At 42.3% G+C, this 16,768-nt stretch overlaps 1 protein-coding gene across 3 annotated transcripts; it reads right to left on the reverse strand.

The window, feature by feature from the left end:
* Positions 1–231: 231 nt before the first annotated feature.
* LOC134028116 (interleukin-17 receptor C-like) lies at positions 232–6,396 on the reverse strand. Of its 3 annotated transcripts, XM_062471502.1 has the most exons (17): positions 6,257–6,385; positions 6,101–6,126; positions 5,937–6,013; positions 5,626–5,647; positions 5,227–5,436; positions 5,019–5,107; positions 4,824–4,938; positions 4,656–4,697; positions 4,252–4,376; positions 4,080–4,136; positions 3,650–3,716; positions 3,224–3,450; positions 2,999–3,052; positions 2,713–2,764; positions 2,160–2,255; positions 1,814–1,846; positions 232–1,459 (listed from the first exon to the last, which is right to left on the reverse strand). In XM_062471502.1, exons 3-17 carry the CDS (start codon positions 5,976–5,978, stop codon positions 807–809), a joined length of 1,884 nt encoding a protein of 627 aa, XP_062327486.1. In that variant the 5' UTR covers positions 5,979–6,013; positions 6,101–6,126; positions 6,257–6,385; the 3' UTR covers positions 232–806. The 3 variants fall into 3 exon arrangements, with proteins under 3 accessions (XP_062327486.1, XP_062327477.1, XP_062327468.1); XM_062471493.1 differs by having other exon boundaries at positions 4,824–4,935; positions 5,937–6,126; positions 6,257–6,396; XM_062471484.1 differs by having other exon boundaries at positions 5,937–6,126; positions 6,257–6,396.
* Between the last annotated feature and the right edge of the window lie 10,372 nt (positions 6,397–16,768).

Consider the following 16,768-nt stretch of genomic DNA (forward strand, 5'->3'; position numbering starts at 1 on the left):
CAGCTCAGTTGTATGTATAGTTAATATGAGTCTCCAAGCGCGCCGGTTATGCGGAGCTCCACCTTCGGTCATCATTCTTTAGCAGACACTTCCAGACAGGCGCAACAAGTGATCTCCAACAAGCGACCCGTTCGTTGGGTCTGCAATGACACTGAGCCGCACCAATTGAAAAACAGGGTGACCGTGCGCGACCACGCTGAAAGACGGCCAATAAGAACCCAAGACACCACGTGGACAAGAACATTTATTTATAGCTTTACAAGAGAGGGACATGGTATCTTTGTTTCACACTGATATCGTGTCACATGCAAAAAAAAACAATATACAATATAAACAGGTAGCATGAAAGTTATTCACACCAAAAAACATGCGTGCTACTAAAACAACATAACATTTTGAAGAAGTATCTACACATTGTAGAATCCTACAGTTCTAAACTAAACTATTTTCAGCTCTTTAAGGTGCAATTTGGAACATCAAATCGAATCAGCTTTAATAGGTTTTCTTAGAGACCTCAAATAAAGTGCTTTCCCCCCTTAAGGTTCATCTACATGTACAAAGGGCTCTTTAATCTTAGACGTCAGAGTGTATAAAAATAGTCTCACTTCAAATCAAATTAAAACTTGCAGCAAACTTGGTAGCACAACAAACTGCAAAATATAAAGAATGGAGTTCATGTTTATACATAGTGTGACATAATCAGTGCAGAAAGGCAGGATGAGTTCAAGGTATTGGCTGAGCCTTAACAGAAACAGCTTTTCCCCAAGATCAGTAAAAACCCACTGAGCTTCCCAGCTCTATGGCTCCTAAAGCCCTGTAGGCCAGACAGAAGACAGTCCTCCCTTCAGCCCCTCAGTCCACCTCCAGCTCACCTCTCGCCTGCCCCCAGACAGGGCCGACAGCAGCCCCTGTCTCTGGGAGGGCAGGTGGAACCAAGGCAGCCCCTGGAGCAGCTCTGGGAGACCCCGCTGGCTCCCTGTGGAGGGCCGGGCAGGGTGTGATTCAAAGGTCACCAAGGTGAAACGCTCTCCTGCACCACCCCGCTGGTGGTCCGCCTGGATGCAGCTCAAACAGGCAGAGAAGACGTCCTTGTATGGGGACGAGCCCTGGACACCGGAGTGGTCCCTGTCCATATCTCCCCTTCCCCCAGCCTGAGGGTCCTCTCCCTGGGCGATGAGTCCCTGTCGTAGAGGGTCCAGACCCCACTGCTGGGCCTTCTCCCAGGCAGAGCGGTTCAAGACCACCAGGACCCGGCCCCCCTGGGTGTCCAGGAGGTGCAGCTGGGAGTGCAGCCAGGGCAGGGGCCCGAGAGACCCCAGCTGGGCTCGACTCCACAGATCCACAGATACCCTGAAGCCCTGGGCAACAAGGAGGGATCCCAGCTCACAGACCTGCTCGGACACGGCCCCTTCTGCATCTGGGGGGCTCAGCAGCACCATGTGTCCCTTCCTACCAGCTCCTAGTTGGACAGGAGACATGGGGGTTACAGGGCACTGCAGCCAATTCTATAGACGTACAGTTTGTCACATTATTAGAAGAAGAATACATTATCAGCCATGCAAGGTGAGCACATACACGTGTGCAGGTAGCAGTGACACCAACACACACACTCACACATACACGCGCACACACACTCACACGGTGCCCACATGATGGCATTGAAGAGAGAGAGAGAGAGAGAGAGAGAGAGAGAGAGAGAGAGAGAGAGAGAGAGAGAGAGAGAGAGAGAGAGAGAGAGAGAGAGAGATGTTGCAATGTTTGCCAAGTTCTATTCAGCAACTAGAAGATTAACATGTTCATGCAGTTCACTCACTCCATTCCTTATGCAGGCCTTTCCATGCCCATCCTGTCAGACAAAGATTTCAGGTTACAAATTGACCAACTCGAACAAGGACGTCCTTGTTTCTGAGTCCGTTTTAATCTTTGCAGTTTGCTGTGTGCGCAAGCGTGCGCGAAACTCATGTACAGTGCATACTGTTGTGTGTCCTTAAATTCCCAAATATTGTAAATACGTCCCAATACAAAAGCTCCTCAGTACATCACATACAGCATGAACGAGAGCCATTGATTGGGGCGAAAAAGAGGAAACACAGACACCAGTTGGACAGTTGGACTTTGCATGTCTCCTGAATGGGAGAGATCTTTCAGATCATACTCACGTTTCACTGTGCTGTGTAGGAAACACACTCCGAGAACAGCTATGCCGATTAGCAGCACAGTAACCAGAACCAATAGACTCATCCGCCACCTACTGGCTGAAAGGGAGAGACAATATATCTGGCACATGATGGTGATGAGTCCTGACTGCAAGGTTGTCAGCTCTTTTTTTTTTACACAACTACACAAAATAACCCATCAATTAAACAAGCAGGTATACAGGCTTGGTTTGTAACCCATCCAGCTAGCTTCTTTTTTTTGTGAACAACACTCACTGTTGTGAACAACAGTGAGTCTACATAGTACATTTTTGTTTATTAGGGTCAGCCAGTCGTTATATAGATTACAAGCTCAGTGTTGATGGAAAACATCTGTGTATAAAGGGAACCTATTTTCAGTAAATGGAAGGGAAAATATAGTTGAAACTTACTTAAGTACTTTTGTGTCAGAATACAGTTGAATTCCATCACAGCAATTAGGGCATGTTATGTTTTTGTTTTAGCTTTTATTACTTTTACCTTAAGGGGGGGATCAACTTTAAATTAAAATACTTACTCTCTGCATTAGGACAGGATAGGATATTTTGGTCCATTCCTTGTATTTTTACCTGTATAGACACACACACACACACAAACATTTGCATATTTATAATACATTTAGCTTATTTTCAATTCACTGATTGAACTTGTTTTGCAAACATGTAGTAAGGTCTTCTCCAAATCAAGACAACATCACCCACATAACACTCCTACAAGACTCAAACAGCTATCCTATTTGATTATTTGAAATAATATTTTAAAGTTTGCTACTGTCACAGACAGAACTAATATTATCACTGTACCATCATACACAGGTCCGCACTAGGCTCTACGTGTTCAAACGCTCCCTGCACCTGCTGTGATGAAAAAGAGACATTACACCTTCAGATCACACTTTGGCTAATTAGCATACTGGACTGTACCGACAGTACCCCACCGAAGAACAAATCAGTCAACGAAACAGAAGACTGAACGTTCAACAAAAAAATAACTATGACAGCACAGTCCATCAAACACTGTCTGGTTACCCAGAATCCTGTGCGTTTTTCCATCCATGGGCCGTCCACCAGATTCTGCCTGGAGTTGCTCTGCTCCCTGCATCCGCCCGCTCCTGCGCCCCTCTGACACGGCCACACTTCCGCCTCCAGCCTGCAGGGTGCCGACACGTTCCAGGAGAGCATGCTAGCGCCACTGTTCATCTCGCCTCGGGCCACGGACACTGACACGTTATCCCATACGTTACGTTGAAAGCGTTCTTGAACAAACAAAATCACAATCACAAATTTCCTTTTTTTTTTTGTAGCCTACAATACAGCAGCAAAGTAGATATGAAGATATGCAGATTACTTTTGGACTTATAAAGGGCATCAACTTTCAAGTTTGATTTGATGACTAACCGTGGTTAAAAAAGAAAACAGAAACAGAAAGAGGAGAAGCCTGCCACAGCCTCTTACCTGTGTTGTTCCTGAAGGGACAACGTCTATGTCGGTGTGATCTTTGATTTTCTTTCTCCCACCACATCTGCGTACACACACACACACAGAATTAAGGATTGGGTTCCTGTCATATGAGGAGGCCACTAAGTAAAAGCACGAGTTAGCTTTATATCAATCACCCCAGCGTTAGTTACCTAGATTTACAGTCGTCTGGCTTTCACCCGCTAACGTTAGCTAGCAAGCCACCCACAACAAGTTGTATAGCCAGCTTATTATAGTGGTGGCAAGGTTATTTCAGCAAAGGGTGAAAAAGGGAAAAGTAGCAACCAGTAACAGTCTGAAATATTTACAATTTTTTATTAAACTAGCAGACGATTGGCTGAACTCGAATGGACACTGGCCTTGTGTTGATGTGTTAAAATAGGTTAAATGCTATGAATAGCAGTACCTGAATACACATACAAGGGGTGACAGAGTGCAGTGGAATGGTCTTCTCTTTCCACTCCTACACACACAAAACAAAAACAAAAAGCTGTTAAGGACAAGCCAGGAGAAAAACAACTTTCGGCTATAAATTTCAGAAATAACCATCTTGACAGACACCATTGCACCACACTAACCTTGCAAATTCCGCTTATCTCATGCTGTAGGCACATCATTAATGGGAAGGCGCTCGTATTCTTGCCTTTAACCCCCAGATTGACAACGTCCCTCACCTGGTCTGTTTTAACGCTAAAGTTGGGGGCTGACAAACATGCAAGCCGTTTTGACATGACAGAAAAGGTTAGAACAAATTTACCTAGGCTACAACCAGCAGACAGAAACGAAAACTCTCGTCGCCAATAATGAGCAGCACCAAAGCAACATAAATAGCCTTAGCAGGAAAAATTGTTTCAGGTGGAATTTTATCAGGACAGGTAGGCCTAGGTAATATTAAGTAGCCTACTCAAATAGTAAAAGCTTTGTAGGCTACAGGCTAGGAATATAATTCAAACAAAAAGAGAGCAGAGCTAACTTCACTCACCATTACAAGCCTCTACACGTTCCTGAAGTTCTGTGGAACACACTAGTGGGGCAGAGATGTGTGTAGTCATTGTTTCACAATCACTTTGTTCTCATTATACAGTAAGCGGATAGAGCCCTTAAGAAACGGTCTGGAAAACAACGTTTTTACAGTAAAACTGCGCAGTACCTTTGTCGACGGAAGGTACTTCCACCGTGCGGAGCTCGGAGCCCGCCGTCACGCTCACTTCACTGCCGAATTGAACCATCTTCGGTTCGCACAGCACCAGTGACAGCTGAGCCTGCTAGATGAAGACGTCGAATAACACACACGCCACAGTATAGGCACACAGGAAATTATTGATGGTAAATGTATCATCCATACCTCCGGTGCAGTCCTTGGTGTTACTTTGAAGTTGATTTTTTTACACGGTATTACGGCTTCTGGACTGTTAAAGCACACCACCACGTTCGCTGCAAAATACGAGATGTGAGGATGAGCAAAGTGTTTTCATGACAGCGCGGGTTCTATGAACGTTTTCAGTGATACGTGTTCCTAGAGTATCTTTTAACTCGGATCTCGGATTCATTACCGTCATCATCTTCATTATCATCCCGAACACCAAAGTTTTCTTCGTATCCACTCTCCCCATTGTCACTGCTGTTGAGCTGGATGTTGATGAGCATGCAGGGTAAGCATGTATTCCTATTCGGTGGTTTCGTTGGGCAGCAGAGCTTAGCAACTACCTCAAGGTCGATGACTTCAGAACCAGACTTTGGGTCCGTTGGGAGAAGAAGAACATCTGACACAAACAGGAGAAATCAGAAAATAATGCTTGTGTGTGCGCAATACGAAACACAATAGGGAAGTATATATGGAATGTGACTGTGGAATGTGACTTTGTGTGTTTGTGTGTGTGTGTGTGTGTGTTTGGGGAGGGGGGGGGGGGGCTAGAAAGGGATGTTATGAAAATATAAAATGGAGAGCTCACCTTCAATCTCGCAGGTAAAACCCTGATAATAACAAAGTACAGGTTAAAGTACTGTAGCAACCCTAGGGAGCGGTCAGGTTCAGTTAGTTCCACATCGCTACAGTACAATCAGCGCTTGTTAATCACTACGATGCATCTGTAGCATACAATAAGTCAAATGAAAGCATCAACAACTGACATGTATTATGCATAATAATGAAGTGGTCTTCATTTAATTTTCGACCAGGGCGCACGACTAAATAAAGAAAATGAAATTATATATTTGATGTTTAACTAATGAATAGCTAAAGAATCTGCAGCGTTTAGCCTACCGGTGGACATGTGACTTGTCCGCATTGAGGTCCTGAGATCATTTCCAGCGCAAGGGTTGAAAACCCTGCCAATAGGACTGAGTATGACAACCAAGACACCGTCGATTTCATTTCAAAAGTCCCCCGACCATTTGTTGAAGGAGAATTACTTTTATACTCTGTTTCTCGCGGAAACGGATTGGTATCGGATCTGTTGACGGGGGAAAAGTCCTTAATTTGTAGCAAATATCCCTTTACAATACTTTTGTAGTATCGAAACGTTTAGGACAGGAATATTTCACGTTTCTAACACAAATATATTTGCAGGTTGACCTACTTACATTGTAGAAATGGATCCAAAAGCCTAAAAAAAAATGAATTGGCATGACTGGGACGTTTTCCGTGGGTTACAAAGCTCACATCTTCACCATTAAGTTTCACCGGAACTAAACTATATCCAGTATGTTTGGTTGTGTCATGTTCCTGGGAAGTAGGCAGGCTGTAGAAGTCTACAAGCAGGTGACTCATTTAACCCCAGAGACTCTCACACACACGCACGCACACACACACACACACACACACACACACACACACACACTGATCCAGTCATTTACCAACAGGAATAAGGTCAGGGTCCAATAAGTCAAGGAAATCAATCCGTTTATAACAGCGATAATGCTGGTAGTTTTAATCAGTGTGTGTTTCACATATTCAAACTCTAATCAAAAAGAGATTTAATACGGCACACAACACAATACTGACATAGATAGTCTGCTCACTTCTACTAAACTAAATGTGGAACTGAAGACTTCTGGGTGACCAAAGTCCATTCTCTGTAGCTGGGGGTATTTAAAGACAAGGCTGTGTGTATATACTCAGACTTGTCTATATTAGTCAGAGTCCATGTGCTGAAGATAAACAATGATTTATTGTGTCGTATTCTGCTTTTCACTTCAGCAGCATAGTTGCTGTTAGTCCTGTAGAACCAGTTTGGGCTCCAGTCACTCGGGGAATCAGGCTGCTTACTTGTGAACAACAGTTCACTACAGTTGTCAAACTTGATTGATCACATAGTTGTGTTGCTAACACGTGACAAGTGGATAATATTGTCTGCATTTTAAGACATTTACTTGGAAGAAAGTTGATTATTAAGGACCCTTTTTTATTTTACCAAGATTGAACACAGTACATTTTTTCACCTTAATCAAGACTAATCAATGTACTATGAGTAACGCATACTGTCTTATACAGCACATATCCGAACCTGAAGTTTTAGTATGAATACACTGCAAGGAGCATTTCGGGTCCAACAAATCAATGAAGCCTGTGCCAAAGCAGTGTTGCTGGGTTACAGTGTTGCTAGGTTAAAGTGTTTCTGGGCTACAAATACCTGACAAACACACCCAGTTGACATAGCACTGACCTTACCTTAATTGTGTGAATCAGGGTGTAAAAGAGAGAAAGGTAAATAAATTAAATGGAAAAACTCACAAAGACTAGTTGTTGCCAAAATCAAAAAACTTGTTTTTATTAATAAAAAAAAAGAAATTGAATTCTGTTGCTTGGTCTAGTCTTAAAACAGGCAACAATATCCCCCCCTCCCCCCAAAAAAGAACTTGACTTTTATCTTAATTCTGGACACATGGCCATTCAGTCACAGTATGCACGGCTGCCAGCTACAGTTATGAGACGGATAAGTTGCTGACTGCTCCAATCTGCTGGGCAGACAGAAGAGAGATGTGCAGGCAGGCAACATCAGGAGAGGAAGGCAGACTGTGATCTATAGCAAGAGACCTGCAATGGAAACACACACACACATCATTCTTAGACACTGCAAAAGGACTAGTCAACAAACCAAACAGGTAGTACTGAAGGGACAGATTATCTATCTCGCTCTGTGTTTATCACACACACCACACACACACACCTGGAAGCCGTCACCTCCTGGTTGTTCATCTTCAGTGTAATAGGAATCAATCCATTGATTTCAAAGTCCACAGGTTTTCCAGCTGTAATATCCACAGTTTAAAGTTAGTAACTGTGGCCAGTCGGACCTCTGTTCTACAAGTGCAATCAAAACACTATCGCCTAGAGTAAGTGCAAACCATCAGTGAGGCAAGGTCATTAAAATAATATGTTTGGTTACATTTCACTGTTGACATTTCACTGACTGCTGCATTTTAATCCGTCACCTATTAATCCAGAAATGTCGCCTGATGCACGTTCTCTCAAAACAGGCCACAAGAAGCTGAATCCATGTTTCTCGTTTAGGAGAATGACTATTCGTGTGTCACCAACTCTTATGTCCAGTTCCTTTTCTGTCATTAATGCTGTCAGCCTATGAACACACATCTCACCTCCATCAGAATCAAAAGGTAGATGACATAGTTCTGAACACTACACACAATATAAAGGTCATGGCAATAATAAAATGCACTTATGTCATCTTTTCACACTGTCAATGATTTTATATTATTGTTATTAAAAAGCATGTTGTTGAATTGGTTCAGGAAAAGCACCTCTTTGCAACAAAGGTGGACCCAGCGGCCCAGGGATAAGTTGTGGTGTTCTGCCCATCTCTGTAGAAGAGCCTGGGTGGAGGTTGGGTGCAGTCCAGCACCAGCTCAACTGTGCTGTGGTGACGGATTATAATCTTTTCAAAAGCAGTATTGACAAACCATCCATAAATGATCAGCTCTGGGGGGGGGGGGGGGAAGAAAATAAAGAGATTCAGTTCACTTTCATTAGCACCAGATGCAACCTACTACAGTTTTCCTCCATTGCTTTGGCTCAATTCTTGAAACAGAAATGACATTCTCAAAGCTCTAAGTGCATTTGACAAAATAGCCAATATGGTTCAGCACAAATACATAGATCACCTTCAAAAGGTCATATCTCACCCAAAACAGTTAACTCATGCTTCAAAACCAAATCATTTTCTCCTATAAATAGTCAGTGCCCCCAAAATGAAAAGTTCCTTCTCGATTGCTTTGGCTCATCTCTCGAGAAAAAATAGGACATTCTCAAAGCTTTAAATACATTTGCCAAAATAACCTAGATGGTTCAGCAAAACACCATGGCACACCTGAAAAGGGTCATCTTTCTCCTAAAACAGACAACTCATCAGTCAAAACTAAATCCTTTTCTCATACAAATAGTCAGTGACCCCAAAATGAAAAGTCCCTTTGGCATTGTGTAAACACTGCAGGTCAAAATGATTAGATGTTTTGTCAGTATGGCAGTGGACCTTAAAAATATCCCTCATGTTCACTGTGCTACAGTTACTGTAGTAGATGTTTTCTTTCCAGAATACTATGTGTCTTCAATCTACCCAGACGCTCCCATGTTACCCCGCTCCTCATCTCCCTCCACTGGCTTCCCATCACGGCCCGTATCAGATTCAAGACCCTGGTACTGACCTTCCGAGTGGTGAATGGGACTGCACCCGACAACATCAAGTCTCTCCTCCCGCCCTACACCCCCACCCACCACCTACGGTCTTCTTCTGACAACCGTCTGGTGGTCCCACCTCTCAAGAGCACCCGCTCCCAACCCAAGCTCTTCTCCTGTCTGGCCGCCCAATGGTGGAATCACCTCCCCACCTCCACCTTCAAGAATGTTTCTTCCCATTGGCACTTATTTGCTTTTCACAATGTATGCTTCATGTTTTGGCTACCCACAATGTTTTTGGGGCTACCTCATTGTTTATGATCATTGACCTTATGCACTTTTGTAAAGTTCTCTCTTGGAAGTCGCTTTGGATAAAAGCGTGTGCTAAATGAATAAATATAAAATGTAAATGTGTATCAAACAGAAACAATATTACAGTAATTCAAGAGTAGCCTACAAGGTTTCACATCACATATTGCACTCACACTGCTTTGGAAATTGTTACTGTAATTGCCATACATTGTGGTTACTGTAACATGAAATGTGTACAGCACAATATAATGTCATACAATAAGCACATCAAAACTAACATTATGTATAACCTACACTACCAACACATACAGTAAGAAAGTAAAGCAAAGCTGGAGTTTCACTAGTTGTCGTCCTCACTTTCCTGCTCATCCTCGCGCTCCTGTCTGTCTGGCCACAGATTTCATCGACATCACATCTGATGTTCTCCCTTGCGATGCAACAGGAGAAGAATCATTGTGCATGCCGCAGCCATCCCCTACACTGATCTGCTGTGACATCATCACAAGCAGCATCCATTGCCTGGAGCAGGGACCTCTGGTTTTGAGCCCAATACTCATAGACCCTCCACCTCCATGCAGAAAAAAACTCCTCGATAGGATTGAGGAATGAGGAGTAAGGTGATGAGCACCATAAGCATTCTTGGATGGGCAGTGAACCCTGATGACTGGGCCACAGTGGAAGCTTACATTGTCCCACACATATTACAGTATATACCATGATGTTTTTCATGGTATTATGTGCCTGAAAGATTTTGACAGTGGAGTAGTTTAGACCAGCAAGATATATTCAATTGGTAATTGGCCTGACTGAAGGCAATTGTACTTAACCATTTCAAAGATGTGCTAAATCATTTAAAATTTGTGCAAACTGTATGCAATTGCACTTGTCATTTACGAGGATGTGCTAATACAATTGCAATTTGATTAAAGGAATGAAAAATTCCAATCGTTTGTGAACAAGTGCCCAATGGTTTGGAGGTTTGCACGTGTTGTTTTGAGAATGTCATTTCTGTTTCGTGAAATGAGCCAAAGCAATGGGGAAAAACTGTAATAACTGAAAGCTGGATGAATGGTTGGGTTGAACAATTAAATGAATGACAGTTTACCGTTGCCGGGGTCCTGCAGAATTCTAACTGGCTTTGGTATTGGTACATCAAAACACAGGGGGAAGGCTGAACTCACAGCTGGCAACAATACCCTAAGATAGCTCACTGTGAGAGAGAGAGAGTGAGAGAGAATGATTGAGGGAGGGAGGAAAGGGAGAGAATGAAAGAGTCCATAACCTATAAGATACTGTACGGTAGGGATAGGCACAATCTGACAGGATGTTAGTTTTCAAACCCAATATTCAAATTTAAACACCTGGTGGCACTAAGCAGGTGAAGAAGGCAACCAGAAATATCAAGAGATTATAAACATTTATGGAATCTTACATTGTCACTGTCAACAGTACCTTTTGGAGTTGTAGTCTGTGTTTTTGTGGTGTGAGTAGCGGAAATGTAATCATATTCAGGGTCTACAAAACACAATAAAGAGTGTGTTTCAAGTTCACATTACATGCAATTCAATGAGAAGTGAATACTGACATTTCTTCCCGAATAGTGTGTACAAAGTAACTAAATTTGAGTATTGAGGCTGTGCTGTCGTGTGTGTCACCAAATCTGAGACAATAATCGATTGTCACCTTGATTGGATCTATGAGTAAGTAATTGGCCTGCTGCTCCAACTGGTACTCTATGTCCTCCTCCATATCCTCCTCTTCCTGCTCCTCCATATCCTGCTCCTGCTCCTCCTCCATATCCTCCTACTGTTCCTCTATATCCTCCTTCTCCATATCTTGCAGGCATTCTAGACAAGAGCCACGAATCTGTCATGCTTTGAGGATCAGGTGGAGCTGTGAAGAAATTACAAAAACATAACACCAGGGAGTCAGGTGGCTGAGCGGTGAGGGATTCGGACTAGTAATCCGAAGGTTGCCAGTTCGATTCCCGGTCATGCCAACTGACGTTGTGTCCTTGGGCAAGGCACTTCACCCTACTTGCCTCGGGGGAATGTCTCTGTACTTACTGTAAGTCGCTCTGGATAAGAGCGTCTGCTAAATGACTAAATGTAAATAACAGACAAATTGAGGGGAGCTCTGAAGTAAAATCACAGGCAAAGTATTACAGGGAAGGTGTTATCTTAACAATGAGGTTGGTGTCTTGCTGAAAGACAAGATAAACTAGAGGGTACAATTTCTGGGGAAATTGTAGGGTGTGCTTGCTTGCGTCGGTTGCAGATGGGTCCATTTATTAACTGTAATTTTTACAACTGATATTTCTGTATATTTTATATAAAAAAGCCTACTTATTATTTATGAAGATTAAATAGATTTAAAAGCATACATTTGTTGCTGCTCATTTACAATTCAAAATACAAAAAGTGAAGTGTAGAATGAAATGGTTGTCTTCTCATTTCCCCTGTAAGAGGGAATAGTAAGAAGCTATAGCAGCCTCAGTTGAAAAGTTGGATCAAACGAAGATATTGGGCAATTCGGTGTAAAAATGGTCCTAACCTCTATGACTTAAATGTCACCTTAAGTTTCTCCCTTGTAGTGATATTTTCAAGCATTTAGCCTACTAATATTGCATTCATTCATTAAAAATCCCAATAATAATAAATATATATGAGAGAGAACAATGGTTGTGCTCGCCAAAGGTGTGAGCACATCCAATGAAGGCAAGCTGTAGTGTGGTTGTGCCTGCATCAATGCAAACCTGCTAGAAAGATTTTAGAATTTGACATTTTTTAAATTATTCTTATGTTATAATTATTGGGTGTGCTTTCCTTGGGTAAGCACTTGATGTTGTTACTAACACATAATGATCACTTCTAGTAAACTTCTTTTATTAGGCAATTTTCCAGAAATACATACAGCTTATTTACGTTTTTGGGGGCATATTTTCAGTTTGCAGATGGTACTGTTGGAATTCTGATTCCAGATTAGATACTGCCAGTTATGGAAGCAAATCATTGAGATAATGTTTTGAATTTTAAAAAGCATTGAATATGTAATATTGAAATTTAAACACCACCAAATTTGGGGTTTTGAATTTACTTCTTTAAAATGTAAATATGAATTTATTTCAATGTTTAAAAAAAATCAGATCCAAAAATTAAAGGTTTGGAAATTCAGGTAGCTCACATTCCGGTAACATTCAGATCCCAAAAATTCCAAAAGAAAATCCCCAAATCCCATGAAACAAAATTCCGATTGCTTGTATTCGAATGCAATATTTTAATGCAATTAAAATACACCAAAATATAGGTTGTAAAATTTAAGTAAAAAATTGACCCATCTGCAACGGATGCAAGCATACCTCACAATTTACCCAGAAATTGTACCCTCTCTAGTTCAAAAATCGAATTCAATCAGCCTACTCACCTGAACCAATCCGGCTAGGTAACCCTGGTAACAATCATAGAACAGAATCATCACAGAACATTCTGAGCACACACATAGAAGCATGACATGAGAGGTAGGAAGGTAGGTTATACCACATGTTATATCACAGTTATTTATAGTAGACAGTAAAATACTAAATTACCATTACCTTTTAATCGGGTTTTCAGGGTACGTTGATCTGTTTAAAAAGCAGACCCAGATCCATACAGTTCATATTTATTGGATGTGCTCAAGCCTTCGGCGAGAGCACAACCTTTGTTCTCTCACATATATATTTATTTATTGTTTATTTTCGCCCCACTAAAACTCAGTCAATATTTGGCCTACATACACAACGGCGGTGTCAAAAGGTTCGTCTTGGTAGCGATTGCGTTGCTTCTATTGGAATTTACGTTCCGTTGCATGGTTTGGGCTTAAGTTAAGTTTTTGTGGCGAAAAGTGAAGCTAACGGTGGCTAATTTGCTAGCCACAGTCACTGACGTTACTAACGTCACTACGTCACTAACGTCACGAAAACACGCGTGACTACCTGTAGCAGAACATTTGTTTCGCATCTGTTAACTTGGGGGATAGCTAGGCTAACTATAGCTTTACTGCAAGGCAGCTGCAGGAACGCCACAAGCAAAGAGGCCAGGGTGATAACTATTTACTCATTTTACTTTGTGATATGACACACAATTGTGATGTGTAATGTACAATATTAGCTGATATTATTAAGGAAGTAAGCCCACATCTACTTTCGGAAACGGTAGTCTACTATTTCACTGAAATATTAGCATCATGACATTAGCCTCTGTTGCCCGGGCAACACATACTACAGTGGTCTATGATGTATCTGTTTTCAATCGTTAAAATAAACATTCCTCACATATACATTTTCGTTGTAGGATTTATTATGACATTAGATTACAAGTAAACGATTTGTGGGTGAAATTATCATTACCTGTGGTTTCAATCCAGTGTATCACTGCAACGCTGTAGCCTACGCGAGACACACGACAAAAACATCTAACATACACAGCTGTTTAGGAAGTCAAACGACGACAGAACATGTTCTAACTACTAACCTGAACTTCATTGCCACAGCCTAAACTTTGTCAATCTGTTCATGAAAATAATTAATTTCAGCCTAAACCGTACAACGGAACGTTTAATCGAATTCAACCAACGCAATCGCTACCGAGACGAACACAGCAGTAGTCTAGTACTGTACCGTAGTAGTAGAATTTACCGGGGCAGCTTCTCCACACAGGGCTATATCGCATTTTGCGTTGTTACCTTACAATGATCGCTACCAGTGAGCTTTTTATGAATGAGCGATTTTCCACTAAATAAATGTCAAGCTTATTTACGTTTTGGGGGGCATATTTTCAGTTAGCAGATGGTACTGTTTGAATCGCGATTCCATCTTCTACTGCTGGGTAACGTCGTAGAATAATCTTCAAAGGGGGTTCTTTATTAATGAATGAATGCAATGAGTAGGCTAAATGCATGAAAATATCACGAGAAGGGAAAAACTTAAAAGGACGTTTAAGTCATAGAGATTAGGTCAATTTGTACACCGGTCTGCCAAATTTATTCGTTTTGATTCAACGATGAGGCTGCCTCTTGCAGGGGAAATGAGAAGACATCCATTTCATTCTACACTTCACTCGTATTTTCAGTTGTAAATGAGCAGCAAAAAAAAATGCTTTTAAATCTATGTAATCTTTATAAATAATAAGTATGCATTTTTATATAAAATACAGAAATATCAGTTGTAAAAATGTCATTAAAAAACGTACCCCTGTCCAACCGACGCAAGCAAGCACACCCTACAATTTCCCCAGAAATTGTACCCTCTCTAGTTTACATAACATATGCTTAATTCACAAAATAATATACACACGTTTCCTGTATACATGTCCTGTATGCATTTATATGCAGTATGTGTGTATATTTAAATATATATACACACACTCACAGGGTAGGTTTAAGCTCACCCTTAACACCAGCGCGCCTGTATGAAGAAGAGCGGACAGTGGAGGTTTGGTCTGGTCTGTTGTGTCTTCCTGGTTTCTCCCCCTCCTGGGGTTTGTGGGCCACCTGGGTGTCCTCCCCCTCAGGCTTGGTGACCACCATGGAGGTGTGGGGCGTCACAAAGCCATACTGGAGAGCCAGCTCCACGGCCGCCTTCTTCGCCTGCGCCTTCGCAGGTCCGGAATACTGCAGCCTAGCAACCGCGTGGAGACGGAGGTCATTAAGGCACACATACACACGCATTCAAATATCATATACTGTGGACGTACACGCGCATTCAAATATCATATACTGTGGACATACACACGCATTCAAATATCATATCGTGCATATGGAAAGTATCCACAGCTCTTCACTTTTTCCATATGTTATGTTACAGCCATATTCCAAAATGGATGAAATACATTTTTTCCCACAACATTTTTTTTTTGGGGGGGGGGGGGACAAATCTATAAAAAATATGAAACAAACATTTTTTACTTCGTCATTATGGGCCCCCAAAAGCACAAGCACACTGTGGCCACACTCACTCTTTATCCAGTAGCTGCTTGACTGTCAGGTAGGCCCACAGTCTGTTGAGACGGCTCTCTGCTATTGGCTCCTTGGATCGGGAAGAGGACTTTTCGTCCACAAACTCCATCTTGCGGCTTTTCTGTAAAAGAAACATACTCTCCCTTCAGAATGATCGACGTTGGCTTACATCCGAAAATATCCATTAATGAGAACAAATTTAATAAAGAAAAAAGCCCAATTCACATATGACGGATTTGGGCCCTTCAAACCTGAAACAGGTTGGTATGGAAGCATACTCACCGATATGGCGATCACCTGGGGGGAAAGGTCTATTTCGTTGCTGGTCACCTGACCAGCCACCACAATCTCTGAGCCCTTGTAGTACTGGCTGAAGTTAGTCTGAGTCAGATTAGCTCCTCCTAAATAGATCATCTGTACATCTGTCAACAGGGGCGTGGCCACTTCCTCATAGAACCCCTGTCGATGACACAGAGAGCATTGGCACCTCCCCCTTTCTCCTAAGAATGACTTGTTTGGTCTTTCAAAAATGGCTAAGGGAACTCTTGAGAAAAAACTATATGTAGTGTGTAATGTGAGCGCAAATGAAGATGTTTTTTCCTGTCACAACGGGCATCACCTGCAGCTGCAACGCTGCGTCCGACTCCTGGTAGATTCGCCGTGCGACACCATTGTTCTCTAAAGACATGCTGGACAGGAACTCAAAGTTGACATCGAATCCAAATCCCAGGCAGTAGAGCGGAAATTTCTTGCTGATGGCCCCCCTTACATTGGCCTGAATCTTTTCCCGGTTCACCTCACCTATTTTGAGAATGGAAGGAATGGAACACATTCAAACATAATTGAACCATCTTCTCATACACCTGAAAGAGTCATAACGCTGAACTATGTACTGTGAACTTTGAGTAAGTTCTTTGTACGTGTCGGTGTGTCCACCTGATGTGGGGTCTCCGTCAGTGAGCAGTATGAGGAGAGAGGCGGAGCCTCCTCGGGTCTGTGCGTTCAGTAGCTCCGCCCCTTTCAACACGGCAGCATTGATGTCCGTAGCTGAGAGGAGAGACGGTAATAATGTCACACACCATCACTGGTGGATCTATGGGGTTTCCCTCTATAGGAGGAGCACAGAAGTGAGGTACTGAAGAGAAGTTGGTTGTTTG

Source organism: Osmerus eperlanus, chromosome 1 (assembly GCF_963692335.1).
Source record: "Osmerus eperlanus chromosome 1, fOsmEpe2.1, whole genome shotgun sequence".
NCBI lineage: Eukaryota > Metazoa > Chordata > Actinopteri > Osmeriformes > Osmeridae > Osmerus > Osmerus eperlanus.

What these genes read in the sequence shown, in the direction of transcription:
- LOC134028116 (XM_062471484.1), bottom strand. Translation starts at nt 6,047, where the DNA reads ATGAAATCGACGGTGTCTTGGTTGTCATACTCAGTCCTATTGGCAGGG. An exon ending in TTTTACCTGCGAGATTGAAG is followed by an intron (nt 5,437 to 5,625) that starts GTGAGCTCTCCA and finishes TGTTTGTGTCAG; the next exon opens with ATGTTCTTCTTCTCCCAACG. An exon ending in ATCCTGTCCTAATGCAGAGA is followed by an intron (nt 2,256 to 2,712) that starts GTAAGTATTTTA and finishes TCTCCCTTTCAG; the next exon opens with CCAGTAGGTGGCGGATGAGT.